The sequence below is a fragment of the Poecilia reticulata genome, chromosome 16 (genome assembly GCF_904066995.2).
Source record: "Poecilia reticulata chromosome 16, P_reticulata-male-v2, whole genome shotgun sequence".
In the NCBI taxonomy this organism is placed as follows: domain Eukaryota; kingdom Metazoa; phylum Chordata; class Actinopteri; order Cyprinodontiformes; family Poeciliidae; genus Poecilia; species Poecilia reticulata.
The window spans coordinates 23784337-23799453 of NC_088845.1; the positions used below are offsets into that span (position 1 = coordinate 23784337).

Sequence of the window (15117 nt, forward strand, 5' to 3'; positions counted from 1 at the left end):
GGATAATCTAAAACTTGAGATGTGAGATGTGCAATACTCGAAGATTTTGGAAAAGTTTGAACTACATTTATGACGCAGAAAGAGTTTGTCAAACGCATATCAAGATCTTAAGAGACTGTGTGGGTGGAAGGAATTTGACATTTATTGAAAAGGAAGCTGATAAAAAACACCAGTAACACAATTTAATACATTTTGGTATTCACAAACAGCGCTATTTATAAAAAATGAAAAAGCATTTTCACCTAAAATTAATAATATTCTTGTACATTTTAAACCATATACATTTTAAACATACATATATATATATATATATATAAAAATAAATGATTATGTTTTTTTTATCTGCAATTGCACTTCTTGTTAAATGCTGAACAGAACGACAGAAAGGCATGGGTTGGTTGGAGTTTGCATTTAAATGTTTCAGGTAATTCTTGCACACTTTCCGAATGAGTCATCCCCTCACATGTGACAAGGAAGAACTTGATACTTGCGTTAAAACCTTTGCGAGCCGAAACCGCGTGCCCTCCCACTCCGCCATAACCACTGCCACCATGCTGTCTTACACACACACATGCATGCATCTTTATCTATTTAGTCTCTTGGTGCAGAGAAACAGAAAAGCACCGCACATCCCGCCTCAATCACAACGATGACCCAGTTTCAATATTCTGATCGTACAGGTGTGTTGGAGGTCTCGTTGTCTGTGGTTTGGCTGGTGGTCTGGTAATGCCAACGGAAATACTTGGAAAGCACTTTGGCCAACGTCTTCCTGAACTTCTCCCCGACGAATGCGTAGATGACTGGATTTACGCAGCAGTGAGACAGAGCGATGATCTCAGCAAAGGCCATGGCTGAATCGATGGCCTGTGACGACTCGCAGTTGTTTAGGGATTCAGACATCATTTGCAGTGTCTTCAGGAAGACTACGATGTTGTAGGGCACCCAGCACAGCACAAACAGACACACCACAGTGAAAATCAACTTGATCGCTTTGTCCCTTTTGGAGTTCCTGGATTTGGAGACCACTACGAGGATGTTCACGTAGCAAAAAAGAATGACAGGAAGACAGACAAAAAGGGCCACCGCATTCTCTGTGAAATTTCGCTGCATTTTCCACGACTCCTTGGTTTCCTCCGGGTAGATGGGATGGCACTGGAAGCTGTCATTGTCCGGCGACTCTAAGCTGGCAAAGACCATTTGGGGAGTTGCCAAGACCACAGATGTGACCCAGGTGGTGAAGCTGGCGATGAGTCCGTAGCGAAGGGTCCGTTTTCGCATGGCTGCCACAGCGTGGACGATGGCGAGGTAGCGGTCCACGCTCATCATGGTCACAAAGAACGTCCCGCTGTAGAAACCCAACTATTTGGAGGGGCAGAAAGGAAGTGCAGTGAGAACAGGATGTGACAGAATATGAAGCAAAACTGGTTAGACGTTCTGTAATTTACTTAGGGGGTGTTTCGTTGTCTTTTGGATATACATTTAAATTGTTACCATTAAAAAAAGCTCTAGTTTCTGAGATTTTTTTACATTTTCTGAATTAAAAAAAAAAATAAAAAAATAGAGAAATTATCTCACTTGATAGAATCCTGTAGCCAGTTTGCAGGATGGAAGGCTCTGGGCGATGTGGACCCAGACAGGCAGAGACACAGCCACTAAAAGGTCCGACAGGACCAAGTTTAGGAGGAACACGTCAGTCATAGTCCTTATCTTTGTGTACCGGAGGAGAACCCAGAGAACGATCCCGTTTCCTGTGAAACAAAGTGCAATAAAATGTCTTAACTTTTTAAGGTTAGACAATAAAAATCAAACAGATACAGTATGTCTATCTAAGATATCGTATTCAGGTTTTTTTAGGCTAGACTTTTGTGTGTGTGATCTTACCCATAAGGCCCACACAGAACAAGATGTAGTAAAGAACAGGGATGAGCATAGACCCACTGGTGGAGACCCAACTTGTTTCATTGCAGCCAGGATCATAGTCATAAAATTCATACTCCGTTGCGTTCATAGTGCTGTGTGAGACGGAACAGAAGCTTCGTCAATAAGACAATGAACAGATAATGAAAGATAAAACCCAATCATATTCCTTAACTTAAAAACGATAAACTGTGAAGTGTTTACCTCCTTAAAGTTTATGTTTTCTTTTTGCATTTTGTCAGACATAAATGTTTTAGATGTGAATATCAGACAATAAGAACCCAAATAAATACCACGGTCACTTTCAAATGATGATTTTATTTTTTTAAAAAGAAGCTATCCTGAATAACGCGGTAATATATGAAAAAGAATTTATACAATCAATATAATTATTAATTTCCTTTCTTTTAAATTGACCTTGGTTTCACTAGTCACACACTTGACTAGTGATTACTGACATTGCCATAAAATTAGGAAATGATTCAGCCAGAGCATGCCATGTGAAAGGAAATAGGCTGAACGATCTCAAAAAGCATCTGGTCTTGAAAAAATTCAAGAGCACATAAGAGAAAAAAGTTATTGATATCTGCTTATCAATAAAGGGTTAGAGGTCCTGTGGTGGCTCCGGGGCAAAGCACGACCCACGAACGGAGGCCTTAGTCCTCAAGGCGGTAGTCACAGGTTCGGTTCCCAGCCTGACGACATTTGCCGCATGTCTTCCCTCTCTCTCTCTTTACCCTCTTTCCTGTCAAACTACTTTCAAATAAAAGCCACTATAGCCAACAAAACCTTTAAATGATAAAGGGTTAGATTCCCCTTTGCAAGGCTTTGGGATTCCAGCAAAATGGGGAACAAAAAAACATTTTATTGTTCATTGGCAGTTCATCTAGAAGGTCATAATATAACCTTGAACTACATTTGAAGGACTGCAGACATCACCTGCATCAGTTCAAGTACGTTTATGGTTCAAGTATAAGAAAGGAAAGATGCCATGGCAGAGTTCCAAGGCAAGAGCCTCTGCTAAGTTAAAAGGGCTTTTACCAAGAAACATCTTGATGATTTGTGAAAACTTTTGTGAATGACTCCTAAAGTAAAATAATAATAATAATAATAAAAAAATCTGTTCTGGAGAGCCTTTGTAAAACTTTTAACTTAAATCTGATTGAGATGCTGTGGCATGACCTTAAACAGGACATTCATGTTTGAAAACACTTCATTGTAGCTGAATCAAAAATAATTCAACAGAGAAGAGTGGGTCCAGATGTAAGATTTATTTCCAGTTATCAACTCTTGTTGCTGTCAAGGGCGGTGAAAGAAGCCACCGTTGGCTTGGTTTTGCAGCTAGTAAAATTGGTCAATTGGTTTTGCAGCAAGTAAAATTGTTTGATAATCTAAAAGATTTAAGTGGCACAAAAAAGCAAATTCTGAAAAACAGATGTAAGAGCAAATAATGTTTTCAGGGCACTGTATGCAGTCTTTGATATTCAAACTCCTCATTTATCTCTGCAAAATTTTCAAATTTGAATTTATAATGAACAGCAAAGCTACCATTATAGCTGATACACCAACTAAACATTTATAATGAACAGCAAACAGCATATTGGATACATGCAATTCAGATGTTACCATTTTTTCTTCATTTTAGTGAAAAACATTTTTTCAGTGCGCAACATCTGCCGCTTCCTGTCACCTAACATCCCAGTTTAGTTAAGCCTTCTCTCAAACAAAGAGAATTTACATCAGACATACTGAACAGAGTTTGCACTTTCGTGGTCAAAAGGTAAACAAACAGGCATTTTTATCGTATTGAGTCTCTATAATATTAATAATTGGAATATACTTTCATAGCAAGCCAAAGTGGACAAAATATCCAAACATAATTTTGTACATCTGTACTTACTTTCCCAATGGGTCATTTGACTCCTGATACTCCTGTCTTGTGATATAAAAAAAAATATATAAAACTAATTATCTTTGAGTTTTCTGTTAAAATTCCTCTCAGAAATCTTCAACAAACAACCAGTGGAGACAGCATGCCTCTCCGTTTCACAGAACACCACGTTCTTCCACCACGAGGACTGGACGCCGTACAGGCTGACACTGAGCTGGGGGGTAATTTGTATAAGTGTTTTTGGACTTTTCTGCCCTTTTCAGCTGAACTTCAGATACAATCATCATTTCATGAGTCACACTGGAAAGGCCTATCCAGCAACACTTTTTAGAAGTCGGGTCAGCGATTGTATAAATCTGAAACAAATTCACTGTATCACTGAATCTCTTCTAGAGATTCCTACTCCCCTGAATGAGTTATAGTTACAGAAACACATGTGTAGCACAAACTTCCTACTGTTGTGACCATAATCAAAATCATGTGATCTTATAAACCACATCTCAGACATTTTTCTTTCACTGTCAACATACCCTGAACCACTCGCTTTGACACTTATGCCGACCCTCACTTCCTGTGGCTGACTTTGCTTACGCGAAAACACAAGCGCGCGAGCGCACACACACACACATGCACACAGGTAGGCAGCTCAGCCACAAGTGCACGCATTATCAACAACTACGCTATGTGTTCAAGGTGTAGGAGGTGGACGAGAAGAAAGTGTTCCAAATGGCAACTAAAAGTTTAGAAATTGAGATGTTGAGGCACTTACCACACCGGCTGCCAAAGTCACTGCTACTGAGCTGCGCGTGTGTGTGTGTGTGTTGCTGAGCTGCGCATCAAGATTTCATTGTCATCCTGCCACTTGCTTGCAGAGTTTTTGTGACAAATCCTGCAGCAAGGCTCATTTCTGGTAACGTGAACTCTGGGTTTTGTTGTTTCCTCTGCATCGTGTTAAACCTGCACAGAGGTGTCAGTGCGGTATTCTGAGAATTCTCCCTTGATGTGTACAGAAAGAGTTGGAGGGGGTGGAAATGTCTGCTCATGGGGAGCTTTGCTGTTTTCTTTACTCATATCAGAGAGATCTTTGAAGGGTCTTCTCTTCAATCTTTATTCCAAAACAGCAAGCTTTTCTTTCAGATTATCGCCATTGACAGGGATTTGCAGAAATTAACAGTCTTACTATGCAAAAGTTATACCATGTCTCCAGTAATGCCTGAACTTTTTCAAATTTTTTAAATCTTTGTAACCCCAAATTTGTATGTATTTTATTTGGATTTTGCTTGAAAGTCAACACAAACCTTAAATTGAGAGGCAGCCAAAAGGTCAACGGTATCTCCTGAGTAGCTGCAGACAGCCGTAGCTTGGGAGGGTAAATCTACTACTAGCTGGATGCGCCACAAATTTGGCTTTTCACAAAGATTGGCTTGAAGAAAGTGATCATTGAAGGAAAGCCACAAGAAGCAGTTTTTGTATTTTGCCACAAAGCATGTAGGGCTCAATATTGATTAGATGAGACCAAAACTGAACCTTTAGGTCTACATGCATAACACTATGCCGAGACGAAGCTGCTCTTTAGCAGATGCAGGGAACATGGCCAGACCTCTTTGGAAGGTGGATGGAGCTACATATTAGCCAAGCCTGAAAGAAAACATGCTAGAGGCTGCAAAAGCTTTGAGACTGGCGGACGAAAAACACCTTCAAGAAGGAACAGTGCCTCTATCTTGTACTCTTCTGATTGATATTTATGCTCTGTCAGATAAAATCAGAACATGTGCTGAGGTTTGCAGTTATAATGTGACAAAATCAATGAAATCAATCACATTTTATTTGGACAGCATCTTTCAGCAACAAGGCATTTCAAAGTACTTTACATCGTCAAAAAAACAAAAGTACAAGGTTGTAGAACACACAGTCAACAATCGAAACATTACATTTTGTCGTTGTTACACATCAGAATGTCGATTAATGTTTCATTGATTATGTTTTCAAAGAAAATAACTTCAGTTTTGTTTCCATTCGACTGAAGAAAGTTTTGGCACATCCACACATTTATCTGTACTAAGGATTTGTTCAGCGCTTGGATGGGTTCAGAGTCACCTGGTGACATTGTAATGTAGAGCTGTGTATCACATAGTTACAGTAGATAATCGTATGTCCTGTTATAAGCTGAGCTACTTGAAGCACATATTGTGAGCAAAATAAAGAAAATATCTGTACACCAAAAAATATCCTGCCATACCTTGTCTTGCGAGAGACTCACTCGGTACATGCCTCTTCTCTCGGTTTTACCATCTACACCAATATATGAAAGTAGCTAACACGATGCAAAAGCTCGCAGATTTTGCTAATCTGGCAGATAAAAGGAGAAAAAAGTCCCACTTGCCTTCCAGTCTTCAGATGAGCAATACTCCTACAAAGCAGACTGCCACATCAACTGAGAGAAAGATCACATACTACCTCAAACATTCTCAAGTGAAAAGTTGACAGATTTGAAAACTGGAAAGTAATTTTATTATAAAAAAGCAGAACATATTACAGCAGACAGGATAACAATACAACTCTTTTTGATAACTTTTGAAAAATGTCCTACAAATTGTTCAACTGCACAGTAAGCAAAATTTTTTCAATGAATGCAAAACACCGTGCAGGGCAGGATGCAAAAGCTCTCTGCTGGAAGACATTTTTTTTATTTATTTTTTTATTATTGTTATTATTTAGCATCAGTTCACAAAGGTGTGAGGAAGAAATAACAAAACGGTGTTATCTGAAGTGACTGTGAAGATCTTTGTGGTTGCAAGCCGTTACAAACTGTAAAGTTGGCCTGATACCCTTTCTGCATCCAACGTCATGAGGAGGAAGTGTCTTGATTAAAACAAAACACAAAGGGTTCAAAGGATGTACAGAGATTGCATTTAAGATTCGATACTGATGAATGTTGTCGTCTTAATGATAAAACCACATCAAGGACACCAAGTGGCCTGGAGTGCCTCATTAGTCTCTACCAACATCCAAATGTCCACTTGTAGCTCCTACATGATGACAGTGGAGGTGACAGAGGATTTGGACACAACTGAACTTCTCCTGAATGAGCTCTCCGTGAAACTCACTGGGCCAGGTGCCCATTTCTTCAGCAACTGCATGGCTCGTCTCATGAACTTTTGCCCCACGAAGGCGTATATGATGGGGTTCAGGCAGCAGTGTGTGTACGCGATTGCCTCGGACACTGTGATCGACACCTTGATGCTCGTCTCCACGCTGCAGCCGCTGGCTAGTAGGTCTATGGAATACAGGAACTTCAAGAAGCGGGAAATGTGATACGGCGCCCAGAACAGGAAGAAGACGATCATTATGGAGATGATGAGCTTGACGATTCTGTGCCTTTTGGCCGTCCTCATTTTCACCAGAGTGGGGATTATCCTCGAGTAGCAAGCCACCATCACCAGCATGGGAATCACGAGACCGAGAATATTTGTAGCAAACAGATCGTAGTAGACCCAGCCTTCACTGTCCGGTCCGTAAAAACAGCTGACTGTTTCGCCGTCCTTTTCTAACTTTGTAAAGACGAAGGTTGGCAGAGACACGCAGACACTCATGATCCAAATCAACACAATCAGAGAAAAGCACGTCTTTGTTGTGCGATACCGTGCCACCTTGTGAGCGTACATGATAACCATGTAGCGGTCCAGCGTCATGACAACCATGAAGAAGATGCTGCTGAAGAAGCCGGTGGTGTGGGAGCAGGACAGGAAACGACACATGAAGTCACCGAAGGTCCACTTGCCAACCATAGCATAGTGACTGTAGAATGGGAGCGTGAGGAGGAAGATGAGATCAGAGAAGGCCAGGTTGAAGAGACACATGTCAGTCATGTTGGTCTGGTTGCGGTGTTTCACTAGGACACAGACGACCAGACCGTTTCCTTTCAAACAGAAAGATCAGCGTGTTAGTTACTGGCAGAATTGTTTGTAGTAGGAGTGTCTTTGGAGCTTTATTTATACACTTACCTAAGAAGCCCAGGATGAACACCAAAGTGTAGATGGTCACCAGAAACCCCTTACTAAATGTCCTGATATCATCCTGCTCACATATAAAGAAGGTTTGGTTGTTATCGTAGTCGTAATAGCTTGAATAATCAGCCGTCATGGATGTGAGGGGCTCTTCAGTGCTATCTGCAAACATAGATTTTTGATTAAACATCAATCTCAATGTCAGCTCATTCAAAAGTTCTTGCAAGAATATTGAGAAATATTCTTTCTAAATTGAAAACCAGCTTCCAAGAGAAGCTGGTTTTCAATTTAAAGAAACAAAATATGTGGAGTGTATTAGCATCCTCAACTAATAGTTGTCCTGTCAGCTTATCCTCCAACCTGTGCCATACATTTCTACTAAATTCTTCTAAATTAAGACATTTGCAATGTGTTGTCAATTGTGGTACTTTTTTGCAGATGCTTGACCAAATTACTTTAAGAATTCTCCAATCTGCTTTTATAATTTATATATATATATATATATATATATATATATATATATATATATATATATATATATATATATATATATTTGCACGCAAAGCATGTCTACAACACTTAGGATAAAGATACACCAGTCAGTCTGCTGGAGATCAGAATCAGATGATCTTAAAAAAAGATTCAGATTGTTCCTGTTTTCTAGATGCGGTGAACTTTAGATACCCACTATTTTTGGTCTATGAACACTTTAAACTGCAGGAAGTACGTCAATATGGCTTTTGAGGTAATACAAAAAAAAAAAAAGAATATAACACCGGTACAAGCACAGGAATATAAGAAATAGGAATAGTATATTTAATGTCATTCAATGTCCTTAGAAGAAAATACAAGAACTGGTCAGCATTATAATCTCAACGATAACAGGAAATTGGTGCATTTCTAAATTTGGGTCTTAGTTCCGCTTAGTAAACCTCAGTTCTTAGCTTAATTCTGCAGATAGAAATAAATAAGGCCTGGAGCCAGTTTTAGTCCGATGTTCAAAGCTTGAGATATTGTTTTAAAGCCTAAAACCACTATAGACATCATGGTTTCATATCATCTGTGTTCCTTGACCTGTATGATGCTCTTTATTCTTCAGTGCTTCTAAAAACTTCTGATGCCTTCAGGCAACATCTGTTTTTTTGTTTTGTTTTGTTTTCTTAGGTTAAACACACGTGTGGATTGTGGACCCCTTATTAATTAGGTGACTGAATGCAATTGCACTGCAATGGACTAGATTTTATTTGGGGTAAAAAAAAATAAAATCAAACAGGGTTAACACATTTCAGATTTTTTTATGCTAACATTTTTAAGATCAGCATGTTGTTTTCTTCACTTCATAGTTGCAAACTACTTTTGTTGGTCTAACACAAAAACACATAAAGTGCAATAAATTCTGTGGGTTTAATGTGACAAAATTCTAAAACCTTAAAGCGTTATGAACTCTTTTGCACGGTACTGAACAAATCCGGATACAATGACATGCTGAGGTCACCTCAAAGATGTAGTTTTAACATCAGAGGCCAATAGCATACATTTTTAAGAATTTTTATTGAAACAGAAGCACAAAGTCCTAGTCTGCCTGTATTATTGTGTGTGTGTGTGTGTGTGTGTGTGTGTGTGTGTGTGTGTGTGTGTGTGTGTGTGTGTGTGTGTGTGTGTGTGTGTGTGTGTGTGCGTGTGATTCATCCAATAAGCACCACAACACAAACTTGTATGTAAATAATCTGTAAACCAAGCTGCTTAAACTACTGACATCCTGGAGGCAAACTTCTGAAACAGTTCATAATGAAACCTTTTACGCCATCTGCTGGTTATTGCAGATAACGCATTCAAAGGCAAGAACATAAAGAGGCTGCAGTTCCACGTCATTTTATTTCACCACATACCTTTATATTGTTTCTCACGCATGTGACTCATGTGGTGTGAATTGTACACATATGGTTCATAGGTTTCTGTACGCTCATCTGTTCTGTTATTCTGTTATTTTACAAAATGCAAACAAACAAATCCTCTTTAATGGAAAAATAACTTCTAAAGATGGAGAATATTCAGTGATTTTCTTTATTTTTTATTATTATGAATCATTCTGAATTTATTTAAGTCCAACTGAAAATATTATTGTATTGTATTGAACTCAAAATTTAAGTTTTTGTACTCAAAACTTAGGTTTTGAGTACAATACAAAATACATACAAAGATTTTGCACGAGCAGGAGCCAAGATTAAAATTTCTAAAAATAAACATATGTATATGTAAATAAATAAATTTTAAAAAGTAAAAAAAAAACACAAAAAAAAACCTCCAAAGTTATTTCTATTTGTTGAAATGCACTTACTTGACATGGTGATGTTTCCGTGATAACCTTCTTCAATCAGATAAAAATCCATATTCGCTGATGAGGTCTGCCTGCCTCTAGATGACAGCGATTGTGATGCTCTCAAACGAGCAGAGAGGATGAACTGCCTCCGAACCAGCACAGCCTTAACAATGTGACTAGAAACAGTGAGAAACTGAAGTGCAGATGTTGCTTCCTGTTCGTCCCTGGGCGAGATCTTTATCTGTACACTTCTGACAACAAGCTGGCAGAAAATAGAACTCAATAACTTGTAAAACAAGTGAGCAAATGTGCCAGATACTGACAAACCCGCCAAAGCTTTTTGACATGCACACTATACCTGCTGATTTTGATTTAAAAGCTCTTTGTCATGGAGGCTTTAGTGATGATGGAACAATGGGGGGCAGTGTCATTTGCATAGCAAGTAAATGTGACCAGGCTTGTACCGGATAGTTTCTTGTCTTTGTATCGACAGTATATCTTTTAAGATCATTCTGTCCCAAAAATCAGTTTTCAGGCCATTTTATTATTCGGCAAAAACACAGTTTGTTATCATAAGTTTTATAAATATATATAATTATTTATCATCTATCGTAACACGCTAGCTGTCTTCATATGTTTGTTCCTCTTTCTGCTTTTATAAATATCACTTTTGGGTTTCATTTGTATGCAGATATAGAGCCACCGTTTTTTTTATTATTTGAAGCAGTCGAAGGGACAGACTGAACTGAAACACGGGCGAAGTTTCAGTGGTCGACACACATAACATCTTTCAAAATGACACATTCCGAGAATAGTTTGTACAGCGATGTGTGGTCAACTTTGTTACTGGTTTACAGATGCTTGACCAAATTACTTTAAGAATTCTCTGACCTGCTTTTATTGGATAATACTTTCAGGCATTTTTATTTAACAAACAATGTGTTTTTTTACATTGTTAAAATGTTAATCTGTCTGGGTTTTTTTTTTTGCCTCCGCTTAAAATCAAAATACTTTCCTGGCGTGCACAGCATGTCAACGAGATTTAGGATTTTAGGGTAGAGATACACCAGTCAGTCTGCTAGAGATCAGAATCAGATGATCTCAAAAAGAATCAGATTGTTCCTGTTTGTTGGATGGACTGATCTTTAAATGTCCACTATTTTTGGTCTACGAACACTTCAATCTGCAGGAAATACTTCAATATGGCCTTTGAGGTAATATGAAAAGCATGTGTGTATAGTTAAGAGAACGCATGACTTATTGGAAAAACAGAGTTAATCTCTTAAATGCCATTTAATGTTCATAGAAAAAAAAATACAAGAACTGGTTAACATCATAATTTCAAGTATAAGAGGAAATTGGTGCATTTCTAATTTTGGGTGTTTGTTGTGCAGAGCAAACATCAGTTCTTTGCTTAATTTTGCACACGAAGCAGATAAAAATTAAAAAAGCCTGAGGGGGAAGTTTTAGTCTAGAACATTTAGGTTACATACACAAAATTGCCTTCAAAAAAGGCCTTCATTTATTTGGAGGTTAAGTGATAGTATCATATTAATCATCAGTTTCTCCTTCGGGATTTTGAGCTGTTTCTCTGATTTTTGTGCTTCATATGTCATACAACCCCCAAATGAAATATGTTTTTTTTTTTTCAATTGTAGCACTTTCAAATTGAAAAATGTAAAATTCATTACAAACTTACTAAATTATTATTATCATTATTAAGTTCTACCTTAGGTTACATACAAATTGGGACCGATTTTGCTACATCGAAAACAAAACGGAACATTGTGCCCTCAAGACCCGTGGTTTGGGGAAACTACTCGTTTATTTTGTGTTTAAACGGTGACCTCTAGTGGTGTAAAAATATAGTGCAACTACGCGTTGGTAAGAAAATCGCCAGTACGGACATAGTTAATTCATATCAAATTTAATTCAGTTGGCAAGGGCTTTCTTGAAACCCATGGATGATTCATTCAAGAGACTCAAAAAACTACAAAAATGCCTAATTGGCGGTAAATTCCACTCATGCGAGCTATTTTTGCGTCTCCGCTCTCCAGCTGGCGCTCATTGAATTCTCGATGAGAATGATTGGCGTAAGATGTGCTGACGAAGGCGGGCTTAGGAGAACTGCGTCAAGTTGCCAACAGAAAAACAAAACCTAATAATTAGCAGGCCTTCAGAATAAAATTGTTGCTTGGGGGTTGCACATGTTTAGCAGAATTTACAAAACCCTGCTGAAGAAAAGCTAGTTGGATCATTTTACTTGCGTAAAAATAAATATTCCGAAATAAAAACCTATTTACAACAGTTTGCTTAAAATTTTCACATGGCAGAAATTAAGTCTCTGAAATAAATATTTGTTTAATTTGAATGCTTGGTCATTGTTTTATACCCTAACTCTCTTTTTTATTTCTCCACAACTTTATTCCTGTTAATGTAATTAGTTGTAGTGTTTTTATTTAGGGGTATCAAGAGTAAAGAGGGCTAAATACAAATAAGTTTTATTTTTAAGATTTAAGTTTTATTTTTTTTAATATCACCACTAGAAGATGTACCATTTACCAAATGGATTTCCTGGAAATGTTAATTAAAGAACTTTTCACTTATCTTAAAGGCATTTCACTTCTTTTTTTAATTAATAAAGTTCCTGCTCAAAGGAAAAAAATAATAATTCTCATTCAAAAGTGTTTCAAAATACTGCCTTTTTAAAAGTACAACTAAAAGTAAATAATGTCCATTATTTATGTTTAATGGACATACTCAATTAACACTAGGACCGTCCTAGTGTTAATTGATGTCCTTAGTTTGCTTTCTGTTTTGATCAGGTACTGATTATTTATTTATAGCTCACCATTCTCTCTATACTTTTTTCTCTTGTGTCAGTTCATGTGTTCTCATTGTTTGTTTCTTTAGATGTTATGTTCAACCTGCAACGCCAGGGCCACATATGGCTGGAAATAAATTATTACAAAAAGTGTTTCGTCTGCTTCAAAGCTATTTTGTAATCATTGCGTATGGTGACATCATTGTTATGTATTAAATCAGATATGAGTTACTCAGTATTCAAATAGCCTTTTTTTTTTTTTTTTTTTTTTACAAAATACTTTCAAAGAGCACTGACCATCTCTGGGTAAGACTTTTGTCGAAGTTTCATTTTGAAAATATTTTCCGGAAGTAGTTTTGTGGCTCGGTGTATTTCTGTAACTTGATAATGTTAGAGGTTATTCAGCCACTGGGAGACGGGGATTATATCAAGTGGATTTGACAAATAGTAAACCCCTTGGAAAAGAACCAATGCAACTTCTTATTTCTTATGGAAGAGCGCTTGACTTAGCAGTAAGTAAACGTATCGGTCTCTGAGCCTAACAAGCAGAGACGGACGCTATGCTGCCATTGTGCTTCAGGTCAACGTGAACTTTTATCACTTGCTATGCCTAAGCATTAAACACACGTAGATATTAGCTTCTAAAATAAAACATGCTGTTTAAAAGAGCAGGGCGTTTTAAAAAAAATAATTTTTGTGTACTGTCCAGGTGATGTTGCGGTGTTAACGTAATGGATATTCAGCATATTTAAAAAGGAAGAGCGGATTTGTTTTTGTGGAGTCTGGCTTGTCTGGAGAGGATATCTTAATCAGCGTCATGACGGATTCCTCCAAACCCCCTTCAGGGTGAGTCTATGAACACAGACTGCACGCATTCGGACTTATTACCGGTTTATGTAACTTGAAATGAACTTTTACGTTTTTAGTGTGCACGTGAAATCTCGCCTAATTAAGCACAATGACATCAATTCTGTTGACCTTTTTCCAACTTTTGTGTGCTAAAGTTTGGTAGTTATTGTTGGGATTTATTTTAATTTAACTTGCCCGTTTGGTTATGTGTCTAAAGGGATACTCCAGTAAGCACATAATAAGTAAACACAGAAACAAAGAGACAAAAAAATGTACTATGCAAGAAAACACGCGCTACTTGAAACTTTTTGTTACAACTACGCTTACTTATAGAATTACTGCTGAAGGCAGTGGATTGCACTGACTTTTATTATGAAAATGGGTGCCATTATGCATTTCAAATGTTTGCTTGATGTTGAAAATCATGGGTCCTGTGAAACATGTCACATCTTTATTGTATGTGTGATGCTGCAGATGTTCACCTGTTCTCACTAGTGCATGTGGATAAGAATCAAGGGCAATGATTTCAGTATTTTTTTTTTACAAAAGGGTGGGGTGCGTAACTATTTCTGTGATGCCATTTTCATATTTTATTTATTCATTATATTTAACAATCAACAGACCATCAGAGAATAACATTTCAAAACTTTTGAGTTTCCCCTAGTAGCCAGTTATTAGCCCCCTTCATGGGCGGTAGACTTGGGGTCACCATATGTCATCAAGGACTTTCGTCTTACTAGTCTGCCGCAGGGGCCAGATTTGTGGAGTTCATGATTGAAAATGTCCAGTCTCCCACCGCTGTTGAATTCTGCAGCTTTTCCAGAATAATAGTTTCTGTGATTAATGCTTTTCTTCACGCCTTTCACGTTGTGCCATATTTTCCACTGGCTGAAAAATGTCTCATGACGTGTCCAAAGCTTGGAACATTGTAGTGTAATAAGAAAGACTTCGCTTTAGATTGTGGTTAGAAGCAGCACTGATAATGTAAAGTTAACATTTTGCACGTTGGTCTGTTATTTTAAGTGCACGCCTCTTTAACCTGATTACAGAGATTTCAGAGTCTCAAGCACTTTTTAGCTAAATTACAAAGTGACTGGCCACCGAGTCTGCTGGCACCGGAGCCAAAATGCCTTTTCATCCTTTTCGCCGTGTAACATTTTTCTTCAACATACATCGCCATGACAACTTCTGTGTTGCAACTTCTCCTTCGTCATCACTCTTTCTCTAGCCTCTTTGCTGCTGTGATTCTAATTAAAGACGGCTCATAAAACCTCGCTAACAAACTTGCTTCCAAAACTCGCCCAGCATG

At 37.9% G+C, this 15117-nt stretch overlaps 3 protein-coding genes across 9 annotated transcripts in view; 1 reads left to right on the forward strand and 2 right to left on the reverse strand.

Moving 5' to 3' along the window:
- Nucleotides 1-102: 102 nt before the first annotated feature.
- LOC103478364 (C-C chemokine receptor type 8) lies at nucleotides 103-4670 on the reverse strand. 2 transcript variants are annotated; one of them, XM_008432154.2, is made up of 4 exons: nucleotides 4578-4670; nucleotides 1882-2012; nucleotides 1576-1748; nucleotides 103-1359 (listed from the first exon to the last, which is right to left on the reverse strand). In XM_008432154.2, exons 2-4 carry the CDS (start codon nucleotides 2006-2008, stop codon nucleotides 661-663), a joined length of 999 nt encoding a protein of 332 aa, XP_008430376.1. In that variant the 5' UTR covers nucleotides 2009-2012; nucleotides 4578-4670; the 3' UTR covers nucleotides 103-660. The 2 variants fall into 2 exon arrangements, with proteins under 2 accessions (XP_008430376.1, XP_081453508.1); XM_081597382.1 differs by having other exon boundaries at nucleotides 3818-4620.
- A 945-nt stretch (nucleotides 4671-5615) lies between these two features.
- LOC103478363 (C-C chemokine receptor type 5-like) lies at nucleotides 5616-12431 on the reverse strand. The gene is made up of 3 exons (XM_008432152.3): nucleotides 10154-12431; nucleotides 7813-7977; nucleotides 5616-7727 (listed from the first exon to the last, which is right to left on the reverse strand). The coding sequence occupies exons 1-3, from the start codon at nucleotides 10203-10205 to the stop codon at nucleotides 6838-6840; spliced, it is 1107 nt and encodes a 368-aa protein (XP_008430374.2). The 5' UTR covers nucleotides 10206-12431; the 3' UTR covers nucleotides 5616-6837.
- An 878-nt stretch (nucleotides 12432-13309) lies between these two features.
- The window catches only part of cobl (cordon-bleu WH2 repeat protein), a 53947-nt gene continuing 52139 nt past the window's right edge, over nucleotides 13310-15117 (forward strand). For 2 of the 6 annotated variants that reach the window (XM_008432144.3, XM_008432150.3), the window contains exons 1-2: nucleotides 13312-13471; nucleotides 13669-13805. In XM_008432144.3, coding sequence (XP_008430366.2) covers nucleotides 13777-13805 — 29 coding nt within the window. In that variant the 5' untranslated portion in view covers nucleotides 13312-13471; nucleotides 13669-13776. Of the gene's footprint in view, nucleotides 13472-13668; nucleotides 13806-15117 lie in introns of all 6 variants that reach the window. The other 4 variants (XM_008432151.3, XM_008432149.3, XM_008432145.3 and 1 more) reach the window with 4 other exon arrangements.

Excerpts from the sequence above, each read along its gene's own strand:
- LOC103478363 (XM_008432152.3), bottom strand. The coding sequence starts at position 10,205 with ATGGATTTTTATCTGATTGAAGAAGGTTATCACGGAAACATCACCATG. Across the intron at positions 7,978-10,153 it reads CGGAAACATCACCATGTCAA|ATAGCACTGAAGAGCCCCTC; the intron begins GTAAGTGCATTT and ends CTATGTTTGCAG. Across the intron at positions 7,728-7,812 it reads GTTCATCCTGGGCTTCTTAG|GAAACGGTCTGGTCGTCTGT; the intron begins GTAAGTGTATAA and ends TCTGTTTGAAAG.
- LOC103478364 (XM_008432154.2), bottom strand. The coding sequence starts at position 2,008 with ATGAACGCAACGGAGTATGAATTTTATGACTATGATCCTGGCTGCAAT. Across the intron at positions 1,749-1,881 it reads GTTCTGTGTGGGCCTTATGG|GAAACGGGATCGTTCTCTGG; the intron begins GTAAGATCACAC and ends TTTGTTTCACAG. Across the intron at positions 1,360-1,575 it reads TGGCTACAGGATTCTATCAA|TTGGGTTTCTACAGCGGGAC; the intron begins GTGAGATAATTT and ends CCCTCCAAATAG.